Source organism: Psammomys obesus, unplaced genomic scaffold (assembly GCF_907164565.1).
Source record: "Psammomys obesus unplaced genomic scaffold, mPsaObe1.curated_primary_1811, whole genome shotgun sequence".
Classification (NCBI taxonomy): domain Eukaryota; kingdom Metazoa; phylum Chordata; class Mammalia; order Rodentia; family Muridae; genus Psammomys; species Psammomys obesus.
Genome location: NW_026596134.1, coordinates 1,593,425 through 1,611,959, shown reverse-complemented (window position 1 = coordinate 1,611,959; position 18,535 = coordinate 1,593,425). Strand labels below are relative to the sequence as shown.

Here is an 18,535-nt window from a genome sequence, read left to right as displayed (position 1 = left end):
GTGGTGGGAGGCTGGCTGAGCGCAGGGCAGCCACCTTAGAGGGAGTGACAGGCAGGCTAGGCTGAGCTGGCAGGAAAGGTCCAGCTGGGCACCTCTGAGGCTTAGACTGGCAGTTCCACCCAGGGAGCCTAGGGCTCATTGTTCCTGAAGAAGTGGTTAACTGGAGGGCTCCCTGGAGGAGGTGCTGATGGCTTCTGTCTGACCTGGCCTGTCTCCAAATAGCATGGGATGCCATACGTGTGCCTGGTATCACTAAATCTATTATTTATGTGCTTAGCTCCAGAACCTGAGAACCTGACAGTACATGGTGACAGGGTCTCCAAAAAGACAATCTGTTAAAATCAGGTCAGTTAGGAGGCTGAGAATATAGCTAAGCTTTAATCACCTCTGAGAAGGACATTTAGAGACATGTCCCCTTTCTCCATCTTAAAATTCTCTTAGTTCTTTACAGACCCCAACTTATGCCAAACTGAGGCTTGTGAAGAATAAAATTTCAGGACTAGCCAGTCTGAAGTGGACAAAATTTATTTATTCATTTTAATTAATTAATTAATTAATTAATTAATTAATTAATTAATTTTAGGTTTTTCCAGACAGGGTTTCTCTGTGTGTAGCCCTGGCTGTCCTCACTCTGTAAACCAGGTTGGCTTCAAATTCACAGAGATCCACCTGCCTCTGCCTCTCAAGTGCTAGGATTAAAGGTGTGCACGACCACTGCCAAACAGAGATTTTTATTAAAGATACTTTAATATAGGATTACACGTAGGGTTAGGAGAAAGAGAGGAAGACTTCAGTGAGGACATACAGGGAGAGCGGAGGAAAGCAAGACACACCAGGTGCTCAGGGGACTCCGCAATGAACCATCTTCAATGGACCATCTTCAGGTCACACCTTCCAGTTACAGTGCAGAGGTTACTAAGGAAGGGTTCTTTTTCCCTGTTCCTCTCGCTTCTGGATAAATGAGTGGTGGTGATGGAGATGTCTTGTTTGCAATTATAATTTGACGACGTTTCTCAAGCAGTTTAGTATATCCTTTCTCTATAAATGAAGTTTTTGGTAAAAGTCCTAAAAAGCCAAAGGTCGATAGCTGGTGGGGGAGAAAGGCCGTAAGAGGTGCTGATCGTACAGGATCCTCCCCTCTCTGCTGGTGAGTGCTCCGCCCAGCGGGGCTCCTTTGCTTTCTTCTGTGCCCACACTTCCCCATCCTTCTATCCTGCCTCAGAGTGCTTACTTTCCCCAGCACCGAGGCGGCTCACACAGGCAATCCCAGCACCTGGGGGATGCTGCTGAAGAATCAAAACTTCAAGGTCATCTTCAGCTACATAGTGAATTTAAGGTCAGTCAGGGCTACATAAGATCCTGGAGAAACAGAGAGAGGAAGAAGAACAGAATGAGTTTATCTGGGTGGTTCAACATGCAATATAATAAGAAAAATGGACAGACACATACAGAGGAAAGGACACAGAGAGATAGTAAGTGCCAGTCATGATGGCACACCTTTAATCTGCGAGTTCAAAGCCAGCCTAGTCTACACAGTGAGCTTCAGGCTGTGGAGGAATCCATAGTGAGACCTGTCTCAAGGAGGAGGAGGGGAGGGAGGAGCAGGGGAGGGGAGGGAGGAGCAGGGGAGGGAGGAGGGGAGGGAGGAGGAGGGGAGGGAGGAGGAGAGGGAAGAAGAGGAGAGGAGGAGGGGAGGAGGAGGAGAAAGAGAAGGAGGGGAAGAAGGAGGAGAAGGAAGAGGAGGATGGGAGGGAGAAGGAGAAAGAGAAGGAGAAGGAGGAGGAGGAGGGGGAGGAGGAGGAGGAGGAGGAGGAGGAGGAGGAGGAGGAGGAGGAGGAGGAGGAGGAGGAGGAGGAGGAGGAGAAGAAAGGTAGCCTGCAGACCAGGAAGAAAATCCTCAGAGGCCTCAGGGCCTCAGCCCTCAGGACCCAGGACTGGGAGCACATTAACTGTGTGGTGTGTGTTCTCATATCCCAGTCCTGTAACTGGAGCATCCATGCCATACCCAGCGCAGGATGGGACAGGCCTGAATGTGTCCTTTAATTCCCCCAAAGTTTCTTTCCTAAGACGCTGACCTCGGAATCCCCCTGAAATCAGGGGAGGTCTCCGTGGCCTTCCCGACAAACACCTCCTGTCTGAGTCTCTGAGGAGGCAGAAGCTATCGCGGCAGCCCCTCCTCCTCGCTGGTTCTGCGGCGCTGCTTCTTCCTCACTCCGAGGAGCGGCCAAGGCCCCTGAGTCCCTTGGGCCCTCTCCTTCCAGCACTCAGGAGCCGTCTATGGCTCACACCTGCTCCTCCAGGCTTTACGGAAAACTTCAACAGGTCTTAGTGTCTGCTCTTCGCCTCTCATCGCGGGTACTGGCTTAAACTTCCTAGGCTGGCCTGGAGCGGCAGCCCTTCCCGGGAGAGAGGAGTGTCTCTTGGTCACTAGGGGGCGGAGTGGCCCGCATCCGTCTCACCTCTGGCCGCGGGAGGGTCTGACAGTCCTCAGTAGTCCGCAACAGCTCCTGCCCCCACTGCCGCAGCCAGCGTCCTCCCCTAACCTCTGCTTCCCTAGCCTCTCCTCCGCTCACCCCCACCTCCTCCTTAAAGGCCCTCCCTAGCTGCCGCTCCCCAGCCTCTGCGCGTCCAGCTCAGGTCGCGCTCAGGCAAACTGCCGGGTTACAACCGAGCAAAGGTTAGGCAGTTGCCTCTGGAAGGGGCGGAACTCCTCTGAAAGCGAAAGTATGGGGTCTTAGTTGGAAGGTGGGCCTGGGCGGTGCTGCAGCTGGGAAGTCCCAGCTGCTGCTCAATCAACTGGACTCTTCTGGAGGCCTCCCGCCTGGACCTGGTCTCACGATCCTGCTTGGCTGACTTGCCCAGGACCTCTTCTGCCTGAGTACAGTTGTCTGCTTCGCATAGCAGGTATGACCCAGCCAGGTGGGACAGGAGGGTAGGAGGGTTTTGGAGGCCGTGGGTGTGGAGCCAAGACTGCTCTGTCTCTGTTAGTGGCCTTTCTGGTCAAGGGTCTAGGCGCCAAGCCCAGGGCGGCTGAGCTAGAGTGCCAGCTCAGCCACAGAAGATATCCATACATCCGAATGTATAGACAGCTACACACACTACCAGAGAGCGGAAACATACATGAGGCATGCAGACTCAGACACTCACACACAGAGGCACACACATAGAAGCACCGTGACATTTGCTGACCCTCCATGGGTCTGAGCCAGGCTCGGTCCCTGCTCCCTGGGGCTCTCGGCCGAGGGGCAGACATCTCAGCTGGTCAGGGAAGGCCTCTCAGAAGTACAGCCCCGAGGAGTTAGTAGCTGGAAGAGCAGTGGCAACTCACACAAAGGCTTGGAGGAAGACTGAGCCGTGAGCGGACAGAGGGCTAGAGAGTGACAGGGAACGCATGACAAAACTTAGGGAGAACCTTGTGCGCCAAGTTAGGAAGCCTGTACTTGGGAGGGCGATGGCAACCAGAGACGTTTATATTTTGGCAACTGTGAAGGGAGCCTGTGTCTTTTAAAAAAAATAGGTCTTGCTGGCAGATAGGACAGCTACTGACTGTGTTTGCAAAATCAACATGAAGTTTACCAAACGCCTTTGTTATTCCCATAATAGCCGAGCTTGGGATTTTTAGGCAGGCAGATAAAACTAATTTAAATGGCAATCTGAACTGGTCCCCTCTGGCATTTGCAGCTCTTACTCAGTCTCCTTGCCTTGTCGATTTAATAAATCTTGAAGGCGAACACTGAGATAGATTGAAACCATATTTTCTCGTCCTGTTTCATATTTTCAGGAAATGACTCCTCGCTTGCAGGGAAAGTTTCAAGACACAAGAGCTACAGCCTGCCTACAGAGGCTTCTCCTGGGGCTTGCGCTTGTTCGTTTGTTTTTTTGAGACAGGGTTTCTCTGTGTAGCCTTGGTTGCCCTGGACTCGCTTTGTAGACCAGGCTGGTCTCAAACTCACAGAGATTCACCTGCCTCTGCCTCGCTGAGTGCTGGGGTTACTGGCAAGTGCCACCGTGCCCAGCTCTCCTGGGGCTTTGAAGGATAGGGGATAGTCCAGTCCTAGCATAGGTAGAGAGGAAGAATGTGGTTTGTCCTGGAGAAAAACTGACAGAGTAGGAGCTGGTGCAAGTGGGAAGGTCTAGAAAAGGGCAAAAACAAGGCTGGAGGGCTGGAGAGATGGCTCAGAGGTTAAGAGCACTGGCTGTTCTTCCAGAGGTCCTGAGTTCAATTCCCAGCAACCACATGGTAGCTCATAACCATCCATAGTGAGATCTGGTGCCCTCTTATGGCATGCAGGCTTACATGGAGGCAGAACACTGCATACATAATAAATAAATAAATAAATCTTAAAACTTAAAGAAATAAAACAAAACAAACAAAAAACCAAGGCTGGAAGTAAGGGAAGTCTTGACCTAAGCCCATAGCCACAGCTGGAGGGGCTCGTGATGGTGCCCTTGCCCCTGGCCCTGCAGTTGGTACTATAGCTTGACCTATAAAAAGGTGTGCTTAGGGCCCAGACTGCCATGGATCTGCAGGATCTTGAAGCTTAGGGAGTGACAGCAGTGGGGCCTGGAGACAGAGAGCCAGGGATGGGCCTGAGGCCACAGAGGGAAGGCATGGCCGTGGAGCCCACATATCAGCCCAGGATGACACTTGGCCAGGCCAGCCTCAGATGGGACACCCACTCACACTGGACAGTCCACACTCTGGGGTGAGAGAGAGAGGAGACAGACTCTCACACCTGGAAGAGGCTATGCCACAGGAGAGACAGCCCTGAGAAGCTATTGAGCAGATGATGCAGAGCTGAGGTCCCTTGGCCCTAGGGAACTCTTTGTGTCCTGAAAGCCAGGTCCAATTTGGAGATTAAAGAGAGAGGGGACCAAGAGGGTCACAGCTGGAGGGAGGACCAAAAAACTGTACCTTCAGCAGGATGGAGGGGGTCCCTGAGCTACTGTGGGTAGCATGCATACCAGAACAAGGCGAAGAATGGTCAGTCTGGAAAGAGAAGTGCTTGGGTGCCAAGTGTGGGGCTTGGGGTGGCTTGAGGGCATTAGGGGATGCAGAAGCATTAAAACAAAGGAGTGACCCATTTGGATCTGGGGAGGTCAGGGTTTGGGTGGCTGCGGAGAGCCACGAGCCAAGGGTGGTAGGGCTGCAGCCAGAGGAGCTGCTTGGTGGTCTCCACGGCCCTTTAGTGCAAGCCTGATTTGATACGAGGGTGAGCACCACAAGCGAGCCCAAAGATTTCTGTGTAGCCTGCCATGAAATTTCATGTATCCAGCTGTCCCTCCTATTCAGAATCTGCCTCCAGGCTCCCCCCAAGGACTGCCATGTCCAACTGCTGTCTTGGGGTCCTCACAGGGAAAAGAGCTCTTTTGGGGTAACATCTGATCCTCTGGTGCCCAGGAGTACACACCATCCCACTGTTGTCTGGAACTTCTGGAAAGACCCGTGTGGGCCAGGCTGAGTGGCCTGGGGCTAAACCCTGCCACACTCCCGGCTTTGTTGTCATGGGGATCAGATCTGTGATGACACTGGGCTGGACACACAGTCAGTGCTTAATAAATAAAGGTGAACTCTTGCCAGCCAAGGCAGAGCTCACCTTGTCCTTTCCCAACATGCCTGTGGTCAGGAAACCCCGAGAACACGACAGGGGCAGGTGCCATTTCCCACACTCGGCATTGAAGGGAGGGAGGAGGCCGGCAGAGACTGTGAGACTGTGTGCCTGAGACAGGGCTGTGTGGGGCAGGGTCCCTGACCCGGGTGCCAGGCAGATGATGAACTGTGACCAGGGCAGGGCTGATAAGACTCCAACCATTCACTTCACCTTCCCTCCTTCCCCTGGGCTTCCTTGAAGTTGCTGGTGGCCTCTGGAGCTCCAGAAATGCAGGCTTCAGCTGACGGATGCCTTGCTGGAGGGCTAGACCCTAGGGGCTGGCCTCTGACCAGCGTGCCTTAACTCCTAGGGAAGGGCAGTTCCTTCTGACTCACCCAGGGTCTGGCCCTAGCTCCTGCTTGGATTCGATCTGGTAAGGTGGGGAGATCCAGCCTTTCTGTTCTCTCTTTTCAGATCTATTTCTTTGCTTTATGTTGTGTGTGTTGCTGGTGTGTGTGTCTCTGCACCACATGTGGGGCCCTCAGAAGTCAGAAGAGCATAATGGTTGCCCTGGGACTGGAGTTACAGATGCTTGTGAGGCCTGTGTGGGTGCTGGGAATTGAACCTGGGTCCTCTGCAAGAGCAACTAGGCACTAAGCCATTTTCAACCCCAATCCAGCGCCCCATGCCCCCTTTTCGGCCTAGTTTCCGTCAGCACAGGGAGCGCTTGCAGCCTCAGTACCATCCCCCAGCCATGTCTGGCTTGCACAATGTGGTGGGCAGGAGGTCCCAGTGGTCAGGAAGGCTGTCTCTTCTCCTCTACCCCTAGCTAAACATACGGTCAGAAAAGTAAACAGCCAGGCTTTGCTAGCCAAAAGGGAATGTGGTGGTGGCGGTGCTTGTCAGAGGCCTGAGCGGTGTGTGTCTGCTACACTCTTGAGACCCCTACCACACTCTGTGTGGTAAAGACTGGGCGTTTGGCAAGAGGGGGAAGTGCGGTAGGTAGGAAGTGTATTGGGAGTCCTCAGCTTTAGGTTAAATATAGACCTGATGCCCCTCCCACCACCTTCCCTTCAGGCTGTGTGGTGAAGATAAGTGCTGGGTGCCTGAGGTTAGGGCCTGAGGGCATCATTGTGCCCTCCTCCAGCTCCAAGGGTTTCTTAAGGAGGTCCCTGTTTGAGCAGACGTGGTCCTGCCTTTTGTGCTGAAGGGGTGAGCCCAGGTCTCCGGAGGGGCTAAAGGGAGGCTGTGGGAGGAAGGGATGGGGAGAGGTTTAGGCCTTGGACTCTAAAATCCTAGAAGTTTGGGGTGTGGGTTCTGGGTCTTGCCCTTGGGGTTGAGGGTTGGGTTGGTTCCCAGAATGTGCAAGCTCAATACTCCTTCTAATTCAAGTGGAAACTACTCAGACTGAGTGAAGGTGGGCACCTGGGAGACAGCCTTCTGGGCATGGCATGAGGGAAGGCATTCTGCTGGCAGTAGCTGTCTCCATCTTAACAGCAGCTGCCCCCTTGCATGCAGAAGGCTCTGGCCAGCCCAGTAGCCAGCAAACATTTCTTTTCCCATAGAAGAGACCAAGCCTTCCTGCACCATGTTCCTGAGTTTTAACCAGCCCCAGAGAATTCACCCAGGGTTCTGTGTGTGCTTCCGGGGCTGGGCAGGCTCCAGGCTCCTAGAGCTACTTTCTCACCCTCAGCTTTCCTGCTGCCAAGATGCCGTTGCCACAGGCAGTGACCCCTGGGCCAGAGCTTCAAAACCCCAAGGCGCCCGGGAAGTCACAGAGCCTACCCCTGTCCACCCGGAAATCCAACAGTATGAAGGAGCCAAATGCACACCCCGGGGACACCGTGAAGCCCAGCCTGAGCACCCTGAAGCGGACCCTCTTCCGGACCAGCCTGCCAGCTTCTACCCACAGGCCCAAGGACGACCCGGGCCTGTTCAGGAGAAGCTCCCGATTCCTGCTCCGGTCCTTAAGACGGGCTCTGGATGAAGGCCCGACTGAGGGGCATCCCCAGGTCACTGCTGGGCCAGAGAAGCCCCCCAGTGCTACAGATGGTGTCAGCCGGCAGGTATCCGCCGGGACACGGCCTGAGGATCTGGAACCCCAGGCAGGTAGGCACTGTGGGGGTAGAGGGGACAGGAGCCGAGCCACGGTATCCTGATGGATTCTCCTTGAGGCCTCACTCACTCAGATCCTGCCTTCTGCACGAATTCTTTTAGTATCTTCCAAAGGAAGCCCTCCCCCTCCCAACACACCCACTGGACAAATGGGAAACATTATACTCAGCTAAGTGACTTGCTTGGTGCCTTAAGCTGGCAGAGAAGTGGGCTTGGAACCCAGAGCTGCATGACTGCAGAACTGTTCTAAACCACGCCCGGCCTTTCACAGCCCAGCCCCTTGGGCAAGCTGGACTCAGGCATTAGGCACAGATTCCCCCTTACCGAAGCAGGGTCTCAGAGGTTCAAGAAAGCCATTATTACTCGGCGGGGCATCTAGGGGACGCTGCTCAGGAGAGGGCAAACTGGACTTGGACCCTGAAGGGATCCAGCAGCGTAGAGAGCTCCTGGAACATGAGTCAGGAAGGGGACAGCGCAGCAGAAAGCTCTGGATAGAAGGGCAGGACACACCCAGCCTGAGCTCTGACCCTTTAGGCCTGTAATTACAGCCCCATAGGAGGTCACCGACCTCAGCAGAGGGGGGGGGGGGGGGGGGGGGTTAGTACAAGGTAAAAGGTGCTGGTCACAATACAGCCAGCGGTGCGGCCAGGAGCTGCCCCATCTTGTTTTCAGCCAGGATTGGAGGGAGCTCTGACGCTGCTCCTTCTAATGTGCTTTTAAGCAAGGCCTTGTGGCAGGTAGAGCGGTTCGGCTGCGCACAGGACGATCGGGCAGTGGCCAGGCAGCCCAGCCCAAAGCACAGAGGATGTCTAGGTTGGTATGGTGGTCTCTCTCATTGTTCCCTTCTCACTCACGCTTGCAGAGAGCAAATCCGTGGCCGACCTCATCACTGAGCGGAAACTGCTGAAGGCCTTTGAACAGCTGCGGCACCTGGAGACCCGGCTGGTGGCCGACAACGCCTCGCGCACGTTCGCGCAGGACCCCACGGCCTACGCGCGTCGCGCCATGGACCTCTGTCTGCACTACGACGGAATGGCGGCCGAGATCGGCGCCATCGTGCGCGAGGCGCTGGGCTGCGAAGGTGCGGACCGAGCCGCCCTGGCGGAAGTGGCCCAGGTGGTGCGCCTGGAGGAGGAGGCCCATCGGGCCCCGCAGGCCGGAGGGGACTTCCTGAGCACCCCCCGCCACTGGCGGCAGCTCTGGGCGGACACGGTGCGGCTCAGCGCCCAGGAGCGCGTGCAGCAGGCCGGCGCCGGCGTCGCCCCGGGCGCTGCCGAGGGCGCGTCCGACCTGGCTCAGCTTCTGGCCGAGCTCGGCGGCCTGGTCCGCCGCGACCTGCAGAAGGTGCGCTTAGAGATGCAGCCTGCTTACGGAGCCACCGACTTCCCGGTGTGGGAGACCTACTTGCGGGCTTTCCACAGCGCCGTGGCCCAGCGCCTGCAGGAGCTGGCGCGGGGCGCCCGCGGCTGTGAGCAGCTCTATGTGCTGTTGGACTGGGCGGCTAACGTTTACGGCAGGTGAGGCCTGAACCCGGGTGCCGAAGGCAGGAGCGGGTGCCACTACCCGCCGGGAGACCATGGGAAACGGCTACAGTAACAGAGACCATCTCTCTCCCCCGTTCCTTTGCTGGCAAAGGCGATAGGGTACCAGGAAGACCAGGGACTTTGTCCCTTTTCCCTTTGTGCTAGGCTGCATGTTCCCACCCAGGCTTACCTGAGGGGCCCCCCATGTCCAGGTTCCCGAAGCTCGGAGGGCTCTCACGCTGGCCCATAAGATGGCTGCAAGCGCGTTGGCAAAGGGCGGCTTTCCAGGCAGAGCACCGCGCCGAGCGGCCAGAGCAGCGTGGGTTCGGCCTGCTTTGCCTCTGGACGGGTATTCACACGCAGAGTGCAGCCTGACCCATCCTTGGTCCATGCTGGGACCAGGGTGGGTAGCTCCCTCAGATGGATAGGCCCCAGCTTTGCCTCAGGCAGGAAGACGTGAGGGAGAAGGCTGCCAAAGTCCTGGCCTCTTTGAATTGTGCGGTCGAAAGCCATTATCAGCCCGTGTCTGGGACACCCTGATTTATGTTAGCTCCGGCTCGACGGTAGGCTAACCATGAGGGCAGGGCTCACGCTGAGGCAGTCTGGCAGAAGTCCATCTGAACAGCTCCTTAAGCACCCTGAGCAGGCCCAGCTGGTGCCAGCTGAGTGCCAAAAGTCCAGCGCAGCCATCAGAGGCTTCTGGGAAGGGAAGTGATGGCACAGATCTCTAACGGGTAGAGGAATGGAATGTGTCGACAGAAGTGGAGTTCAGGGCTCCAATGATGACTTTAGACTTTGAGCCAGGATGGGGACAGGAAGCAGCTGCTGGAGCATCTGAGCCCGCCCGGGTCCTCACAGCGCCCCCCACTCGCACTCCACCTTGCTTTTCAGTCCTGACTTCCTTGGCACCCCAGACCTGGCCCTGCCCACCGAACCGCTGCCCCCGCTCCTGGAGCCTGCTCTGTGGGCCCGACTGGAAAGTGATTACACCAGCTTCCTAGAGGTGAGGCTGGGGAGGTACCGGGCTGCAAAGGCTGGGCCCTGGCGGAGGCTTGAGAGGATTGGGGTTGTGTTTGCAGTACCTGGACGCGGGGGCTGTGGCTGGGGTCGGATGACGCTAGTCCCTGATGGCGCAAAATGAGGCCTGGAAGGCGAGCGGCGCCCTTGCCTTCCTCCTGGAGAGCTTACCGCAGCCCCGCTAACCCCACAGACCAAGATCACAAGCTGTTTCGACAGCATCTTGCGGCTGGAGCAGAGCCGCTGGGAGGCCGGCGAGGACGACCGGGAGGTGCTGCAGGGCCTCTACCACGCGCCCCTGTCCATCGACGTTCATATGGTGCGCCCGGGACGGGGCGAAGGAAGGGCTTGTGTTTAGGAGATCCCTCAGAGCTAAGTTATCCCAAGAGGGCACCGTGTGAGGTGATCTAGACCAGGGGGCGCATGGCCCGGCGAGGTTACAGCCCTGGGTTCTGCCTGTGGACTCTGAGAGTGTGTGTGTGTGTGGGGGGGGGGCTCACACTGGGGCCGCTGACCGCTGCGGCGAGGGGTGGGCTGGGTCCGAACCTGGCTGCGCTCAGCGTGTGGCATCCCTGGCAGCTCGTGGCTGAGCACGTGAAGGCGGCCGGCGCTATCTCCGCGGAGCTGGAAGCCACCACCCTGCAGATCTGCGCGCGCGCGCTCTGCCTCTTTGTGCCCAGGTGAGGGTGGCCTTCATCCTCAGGCCGGGAAGGATGGGCGATGGCCTGGCCGGAATGGGAGGGGTCTGCTGGTGGGCTGTGTGAGACCCTCATCCCTGGTGAGGACCTAATGGGGGCGGGCGCAGACCTGAGACCAGAGGAGTGATTCTCTCCGGCCCCCAGGTTTGAAAAGGCGTTTCTGGCGTCGGCGGCGGTGAGCGAGTGGTACCTGGGCGCCTATATTAACGCGTGTGCGGAGCTGAGGTGGGTCGCCCCGGCTCCGGGGCACTGCCAGGCGCGGTCGGCAGGGGGCGCACGAGCCCAGGGAAAGCGCTCTGAAGCCGCGGTCGCTGGGGGAAGGGGGGGAGCTTAGCGCCTCCGGAGTGTGGATTCTTGTGGGTTCCCCAAGGCCTCCCCATATCGTCCCCTCTTCACCTTGGCCCAAACGTGCTCAGCGAGGCTAGAGCTTCAAGGCTGACCGGAGGCTGAGCAGAGAGGGCCGCCCTGTCCCTGAGCTCCCCCGTCATTCCCTCCATTCCATTCCGTTCTTTTCTTCTGGGTTTACCTTCTCCTCCGAGAACCCCCCTCCCCGAACCCCACCCTGGACACTCCTGAGCGCCTCTCCCCTCGGAAGGCAAGGCCCTCTGTTCGGCAGAGACTGCTCCCGAGCCTGGCCTCCAGACCACACCTAGCGCCCGCTTCCCCGCAGACATGGCTAGGCTGGGGAATACAGCCATATCCAGGAGGCACGTGATCTGGACCACCTTGCGGGGTGGGATTCCAGCGTCCCCCACGGATGGCTGTGGGCCCTGGGACAAGCCACGCCATTTCTTCGCCTCTTTCCTCTTCTAACAAGGCCAGAGCCTGATTCCTCTGGCGTGGGGATTCAGTCCCTGTGAGCTCTCTGAGAGCACCGAGACACACCAGGCGCTATGTGCCTGCTTTATCCCCGCCCCTGCCCAGGTGACTTCCCAAGGCCAGGGAACCCTGGTACAGATGGACAAGCGGGTGATGGCGCAGCCAGGAAGCCGCGCAGCTAGGAGCTGAACCAGGCCTGCCCGCGTCCAAAGTGTGGTCACACTGGTGCTCAGCTTCCCGGCAGTGAAATAAGTGTCCTCCTCGGAGCGGTGACGCAGCGCAGTGGAGAGCTGCGTCAGGCGTGGCATGCTACAGTGTCCCATCACCAAGAGGCATGGAGGGCGTCCCAAGGCTGCCAGATGGGGCCTATGGCTTGGAGCCGGGCTGCCACCTGCTGCCAGAGTGGACTGGCTCCGGGGCCTTACGTTGCCCTCTCATTCAGTCCTGCACAACTCCAGGGACTGCCCTCCACAGCACAGCCTAAATCAGTGATTCTCGGCCCGTGGGTTGTGACCATTTTTGGGGGGGGAGGGCGGGGTCGAAGGACTCGTTTCACGGGGATCACATATCAGATATCCTCTCCCCAGAACCAGCCTCCTGGCCAGGTTCCCAGGGACGATGAAGGAACTGGAGAAGCCCCTGGTGGCTGCCACCAACAGCTTCCAGAAGCATTTGCTCCAGATTGTACAGCAAGACATGCAGGTGAATTGGACACTTTCCACACCTAGTGGACGCCCATCTATTCCCTGAGGCTCTAGGTCACGGCCCTAAGTGAGTTCTCAGCTGAGCAGGGGCAGCTGGGAAACACCTACTACAATTCCTTTCTCTCTTGATCAACCTGAGCTCTGGGATGGTGGGCCAAGAAGGAAGGCCTTGAAGCCCTCTGAACAGCCACTCAGGCTATCTGCAGCACACCCCCTAAAAAGGGCTGCAAGACACTCCCTCACTTTCTGAGAAAGGCCCAGTGATAAAACTTGTGCCTGGGAAAGAGGGTGGCACAAAGGAACTCGGCGGTGAAGGGGTTAGGAATGGTGAGCAGAACTCAGTCCCCTGCCCCTCTGTCCCCAGCCACTGTTCAAGGCGCTCTATACCAAGAGCTGGCTCACACTGGACACGCTGCGTCCCCTCATGGACAAGGTGGTGGACTTTGCACAGCACCTGGAGCATGTGACCCCGCCGCTGGCCCAGGTACCCGGAAGTGGGTGGCTGCCAGGGGTGTGCAGGGCCGTGCCTGGGATCCTGACCCTACCCTCGCTCTCCCAGGGCACTCTTCAGGAGCTGCACCGCTTTGTGGTCCGAGCATACCTGGGGCAGGTGCTGAGGCCCCACGAGAGGTTCAGCGGCCTGGATCGCGTCAATGCCTCCCACAAAATGAACCTGGATGCCCAGGCCATTAGCAGCACCTTCCAGGGCTTGGTAGGAGCAGCGACTCAGTCTGTGGCCAGACACCCCCTATTCTCATTTCCTTTCATCCTGTAAGGAACCCCTAGATGGGTGTGGAGCGGGTACTGGAGCTTCCGGTGGCCAGGCAGTTCTAACTCCACAGGGAAGATGGCAGAGGTCTGAACCTAAGAGGGGCAGGCCAAGGTGGGGGTGTCACTTTACATTACATTTGCATACAGTTGTGGATGAAGGAGAAGGAGTGAAGGTTAAGATGGGCAAGATCTGTGGGAGGCTTTTCCCCCTCGGGATCCAGAGCACTTTAAGCCATGCCCACACCCCTAATCTAGGCTGCTGGTGACAGGTCCCAGTCAGCACTGGCCTGGTCAGGGCTCGGATTTCCCGTCTGTGCAGACAGGAAGACATCTCCCCAGAACCATTGCAGGCGCCCCTCGTCCCCTGCCTCCGCGGAGTCTCACTATGGGAAGTGGGATGGTGCAGCAGAGAACACTAAAGGAGGGCTTGTAGGCAGCGACTCCCTGGGGAGGTGGGCCACAGCACACATCTCCCTGTCTCGTCAGGGCTCTAAAGCCACGTGGCTGGACCAGGCCATCCTGTGCGTGGCCGAGATCCTGGGCGAGACGTACAAAGATGACATCCAGCGGCACCTGGAGACGCTTATACAGAGCTACCCCGACATCAGGTTCGCAGACCTCCTCACCCGCTCGCTCCTGACCGAGAGTCAGGGCCACTGGGCCTGGCGCTCGCGCCCTCTATAGAGTCCTGTTGGTTTGTCGGGGCGGAGAGAACCGCCTTAGTGGGGGAGCTAACCGCGACGGAAGCGTGTGCGCATGCGCGCGAGGAAGGGCCACAGGGAGCGCAGTGGAGCGGGCCATTCTCCCTCGAGTTCTCCACCATGGGGACGATGCGCCCCCGCCCTCGGGCTCAAAACCCTCTCTGGAAGCACTCTGAGGCCTCGACAGCCGGAAGGAGGCTCGAATCCCGGGTTTTTGTGGGGCAATGAGTCACCGGACCCCGAGGAAATCCCGGTTGGGCTCTCTCAGCGCCCTCGGAGATTCCAGGATGGAGAGGCCGCTGAAAGCCCCTGGGCCAGCCCCTTCCCTGGCTCCCTGCCGCTTTCAGACTCTATGCTCTGCCGTATGTTGGATCTAGATGACGACCCTGCTAGGCCCCTTCTAAGTTTGCAGCTTCCCCACCGCCGGCCCATAGGGGTTCCCCAGCCTGAGCGTGGCCCTCCCTGGCTGGCTCCAGGGGTAGCCCTGGACAGCGGCTTGGGGAACCAGCGGGAAGGCAGCGGCTCAGGATGCCCTTTGTACCTGCTTCACCCGCCCCCCCCCCCGCGCCCCCTTCTCCTGCCCCGTACAGCCCCTCTCTGCTTTGCACACTGTGAGAACATTCCCCAGCAGGCCGCCTAGCCTGGCCTGGCCTGGCCTCTACCTCCCTAGTGTTCCGCCCGTTTCTGGAGCCTTCCCCAGGTCGGATTTCTTGGGTCGCCTGCGTGCCTCTCTTTGCACTGTGTGCATGGCTGTGTGCATGGCTGTGTGCTTCCAGATGCAGTTACTGTGCGCCCGCAGGTCCACGATCCCTCCTCCTTCCAGGGCCCGTCCCGGCTCAGCCGGGGATAGTCCCAGCCTTTCGAAAGTGTCTCCGACCCAGCTCCAGGAATGCTGGGTGAATCACGCTTCCTCCCAGGCCTGGATTCCTGCCCTCCCTGGGGGTGGAACGAGGGCCGGGGGGATGCCAGGGGGTACCACTCTGCAGCGAAGACCCCGTCTCTTCACAGGCGCGACCACATTCTGGCCATTCTGGCGCTGCGCAGACTCGGCCGCCGTCGAAACCAGAATCTGTTGCAGCACAGCCAAGACCTGCTGCGAGCGGCCCGCGAGAGCAGGCCCGCCCCGCCCCCGGTGCTCTTCGAGGAGATCGAAGTGCGCGCCTCTGTGGACGTCCTCATCGCCTGTATCTGAACGGCAGGCAGGAGCCTGGCTGACCCCGAGTTGGCAGCCCAGTGAGTCACTCTGGCCCTACCCTCAGCAATGAAGCCTGGAGCCATGGAATTTTTGGTTTCAGCTGCCTGGCTGCTCAGCCAGGGGGAGCCAAGAGTGGAGGCATTCCAGGCATTTGCGGGGGAGTTTTGGGGGGCTGCTGAGGCTGCTTGCGGGACTTCACTTTCTAACTGCTCAGCACAACCCCGCTATCGTGAGAAGCTGGCCATCCTAAAAATAAATGCGAATTAAAATAGTGCCTGAGGTTGGGCAAGCTAAGCTGGCTGGGAGAGGTGAGGCTGAAGGTTCCGTGGCCAGCTGGTCAGTGACTGAATGGGGTGGCGGAGGCAAGTCCTGACCTGGAAATGCTCCTGCCTGTAGCTGCAGACCAAAACAGGCCTCGGGGGCCACGCGGTGGCTCAGAGCTGAAGAACAGGCGCCCCTCCTTCCGGGGGCCCTGCTTGTGTTCCCTGCACCCACATGGCAGTAGGCAGCTTGATCCCTCAATTCCAGAGGCTCAGACTCATTCTTCTGGTCCCTGTGAGCATGCGCTTGTGTTGTGTGCAGAGGAGCACACAGGCAAGACTCCTGCGTGTATGTAAAGTAAAAATAATAAAATTTAAAAAGCAACAACAGAACAAAGCCAGGCCTTCACCTGGACTCCAGCCTCCCTAGCCTCAGAGACCAAGTTGGGCTTGCCCAGAAAGGGTGCGCAGTGCTCGGCCCCATTCTGGGCAACCTGAGCCCCCGTGCACACCGGTTCGGCAGCTTGCGGTTTTCGTTTCAGGTAGGAGGGACTTGCCAGCAATAAAGTCACGTGGATGGGAAGGTAACCATGTAGTTTCAGCCCTGGATACACCTCCAGGAGACGTCCTAATGTGCTCTAGATAACTGATAGGTTTGTCTGGCCTTGAGGGGCAAGGGAGGGACCTCTTTGCATTGGTGGCTCCAGTTTGCAGGGAAGATGAGAGCTAAGCTGGGATTGACAGGCTGTGACAGTCTTCTTACCCTACTGTTCCCCAGAACGCTTCCACTGCAGCGCCGGGCCTGCCCCTCACTCAAGCTTGTGAGGGGTCAGGTAACTGCGGGTGGCCTGGGGTCCCAAAAGCCCAGTGAAATCTCCTTCCTTGAGACCAGTGTTCCAAAAGGCTGCTGTGAGCGGTGAGCGGGCCAGGCATCCTTCCTGCTCTCCCAGACCCCTCTCTGTGCTAGGGCTGGAGCTCAGAGCCGTGTCTGGGTCCGCTGGGAGCCCTGGCACGGGTGTTGGGAATTCTTGGCTCCTCCTAGGAGCAGGCATGAGGGGCAGTGTGAGCATCCACCAGGACCCCACCACACTGTGTATCAGGGATGGGAGCCAGGGGCAGGTCCACCCTAGCAGGGGAGATCCAGGCCTGGGGGAAGGGAGAGGCAGGGCAGGAATGAGGAAGTGAAGTTGTTGAGGTTCCCAGGCTCCAAAGCCAGAGGTGAAGGCCAGGAACTTGTGCCTGTTGACCCTTGGTAGCCAGTCCTTCCTGCTAGGAGGGAGACTGAGGTCTGTAGAGGGTAAGTGGCCTTGATGCCTCAAAACCTGGGGTTCAGGGTGTGAGAGGCTCCCTCTGTCACAGAGGAGGGAAAATGGTGTTTCACTGGTCAGTGTCCCTGCTTCGTCCCCCAGGGGCCCCTCAGTGGCCATCAGAGGCCTGCTGGCAGTGTAGACAGGGTTCTGAGAGGTAACAGAAAGCCCGATTCTAACCAGGTTCTCCCCAGAGAGCCCACTCCCTCCCCAACCCTACCTGAGTCCCAGGCCTCACCAGGTCCAACAGGCCCCATCCTGGCTGTCCTGCTCTACCCGAGCCTCTGGGCTGAGTGGGCTTTCTAGCCAGGCTGGAAAGAAAAGGGAGGTTGGTCCTAGCTCTTTGACTGTCCAGATGACTCTATAGGCAAGTCTTGGTGCCTGACTGTGCCTCAGTATTTCCAGCTGTGAAATGGGCATGCTGTCAGAGGAGCTAGCCTAGAGCTGGCTGAGGAGGGTGGAACCCGAGCTAGCTATGAAGCCAGGCCTCTGACCTCCCTGTGACTCCATGACCCACCAAGGCCATAATCTACACATCAATGGTGAATGAGGATGCAGCCATGAGGCCAGAAGCCAGGGGAATGGAATGGGAGGTGGTAGGCATCACTGGTAAGGAGAAATTAGGAGGAAGTGCCCATGGCTGAGCAGCATCAGAACCGCACAGAGATGGACTTGGGCCTAGTCCTTCTTAGAGCCTTGGTCTAGAAATTCCTCAATGGAAACAGGAAGTCTGGGTTTCCTGGCTGGAAGTGTGCATTTAGAATGCTGGTACCTTGTGCAAGGACCATCAGCGTGTGTTCCAATGAGCCTGGCAGTGACTAGGGGCTGGGCCTGCCTTCCCAAGGCTCAGTCAGCGGGAGCCAGAGGAGGCCAAAGGTACAGTCAGGGAGACCGAGGGCAAGAGGACAGGCTCAACAGAGGAACTCTGATGGCTCTTCAGCCCTGGGACCAGCACGGTTTGGGAGCCTCCCATCCCCCTCCTACACCCACTACCCACAGAGACTCCTTAGGGTGTCTCATGGCCATCTGCGTCCAGGCCAAGCTTGAGGGGACATAAACGGTCTCTCAGAGCTATCTTGAGACTCACTGACCAATTGGCTGGCTGGAAAGCCGTGTGCGTGTGTATACATGCCTGTCTTTACGGGATCTGGCACTGCCAACCTATCCCACAGGGCAGAGCCTGTGCCCCGCCTCTCGCTCCTCTCAGAAGCAGGGGAGCCTGGAATCACCCCTCAACCTCAAAGCAAAGCATCTACCAGCCTGGTTTCTCAGTCCCCAACCTCTGCCTGCCCTGGTCTCACAATGCCTTCTGTGATGACCTCTCTCCCCTCATCTCCCGGGCTTGGGCCCAGCCTGGTTCAGTGGGACAGACTGGGGACATGGGCATGTTGTCTCAGCACCTTCCTGTCCTCTGAAGCTTGTAACCTGAAGCCCCCTTCAGTGCTGAGGCTCAGTCCCATAGAATGGAGCAGCCAGTAGGGAGCGAGCTCAGGCTGGCCACAGAGGTCCTGGTGGGCGGCTGCTTTAGGTGGCAGCCATCCTGTCACCTTCGTGCCTTCCCAGCCTCTCCCTCTTCCTTCCTTGCCTGCTGATCCTGGCTCCTTCCTTCCTGGCCCCAGAGCTCAGTAAGCCACATTCATGGGGGGGGGGGCACCCTCAGCGACTTTGAGGTGTTTCCTGCAGAGCCTCTCATCACTGACCGGGCTGGGGAGGGGGCAGGAGGCGGCACTGCACTCGATTCCCAATCTCACTTCCTTCCTTTGCTACCCCCCCCCACCCACAGAAAAGAAAAACCACAAAAACAAAAACCCCTTGGGAGCTACAGCAGGCCACC

General features: G+C 58.0%; 1 protein-coding gene and 1 long non-coding RNA gene across 5 annotated transcripts; one reads left to right on the top strand and one right to left on the bottom strand.

The window, feature by feature from the left end:
- Nucleotides 1-728: 728 nt before the first annotated feature.
- LOC129666082 (uncharacterized) lies at nucleotides 729-2,632 on the bottom strand. Its single transcript, XR_008718483.1, has 2 exons — nucleotides 2,076-2,632; nucleotides 729-1,359 (listed from the first exon to the last, which is right to left on the bottom strand). It is a non-coding gene; the product is annotated as an uncharacterized LOC129666082 (long non-coding RNA).
- On the top strand, nucleotides 2,632-15,791 carry Exoc3l4 (exocyst complex component 3 like 4). Of its 4 annotated transcripts, none has more exons than XM_055593104.1 (13): nucleotides 2,632-2,904; nucleotides 5,962-6,024; nucleotides 7,285-7,700; nucleotides 8,569-9,223; nucleotides 10,121-10,232; nucleotides 10,440-10,565; nucleotides 10,826-10,926; nucleotides 11,089-11,169; nucleotides 12,351-12,465; nucleotides 12,832-12,951; nucleotides 13,027-13,179; nucleotides 13,725-13,846; nucleotides 14,948-15,791. In XM_055593104.1, exons 3-13 carry the CDS (start codon nucleotides 7,301-7,303, stop codon nucleotides 15,129-15,131), a joined length of 2,169 nt encoding a protein of 722 aa, XP_055449079.1. In that variant the 5' UTR covers nucleotides 2,632-2,904; nucleotides 5,962-6,024; nucleotides 7,285-7,300; the 3' UTR covers nucleotides 15,132-15,791. The 4 variants fall into 4 exon arrangements, with proteins under 4 accessions (XP_055449079.1, XP_055449078.1, XP_055449080.1 ...); XM_055593103.1 differs by having other exon boundaries at nucleotides 5,853-6,024; XM_055593105.1 differs by lacking the exon at nucleotides 5,962-6,024.
- The last annotated feature ends 2,744 nt before the right edge of the window (nucleotides 15,792-18,535 follow it).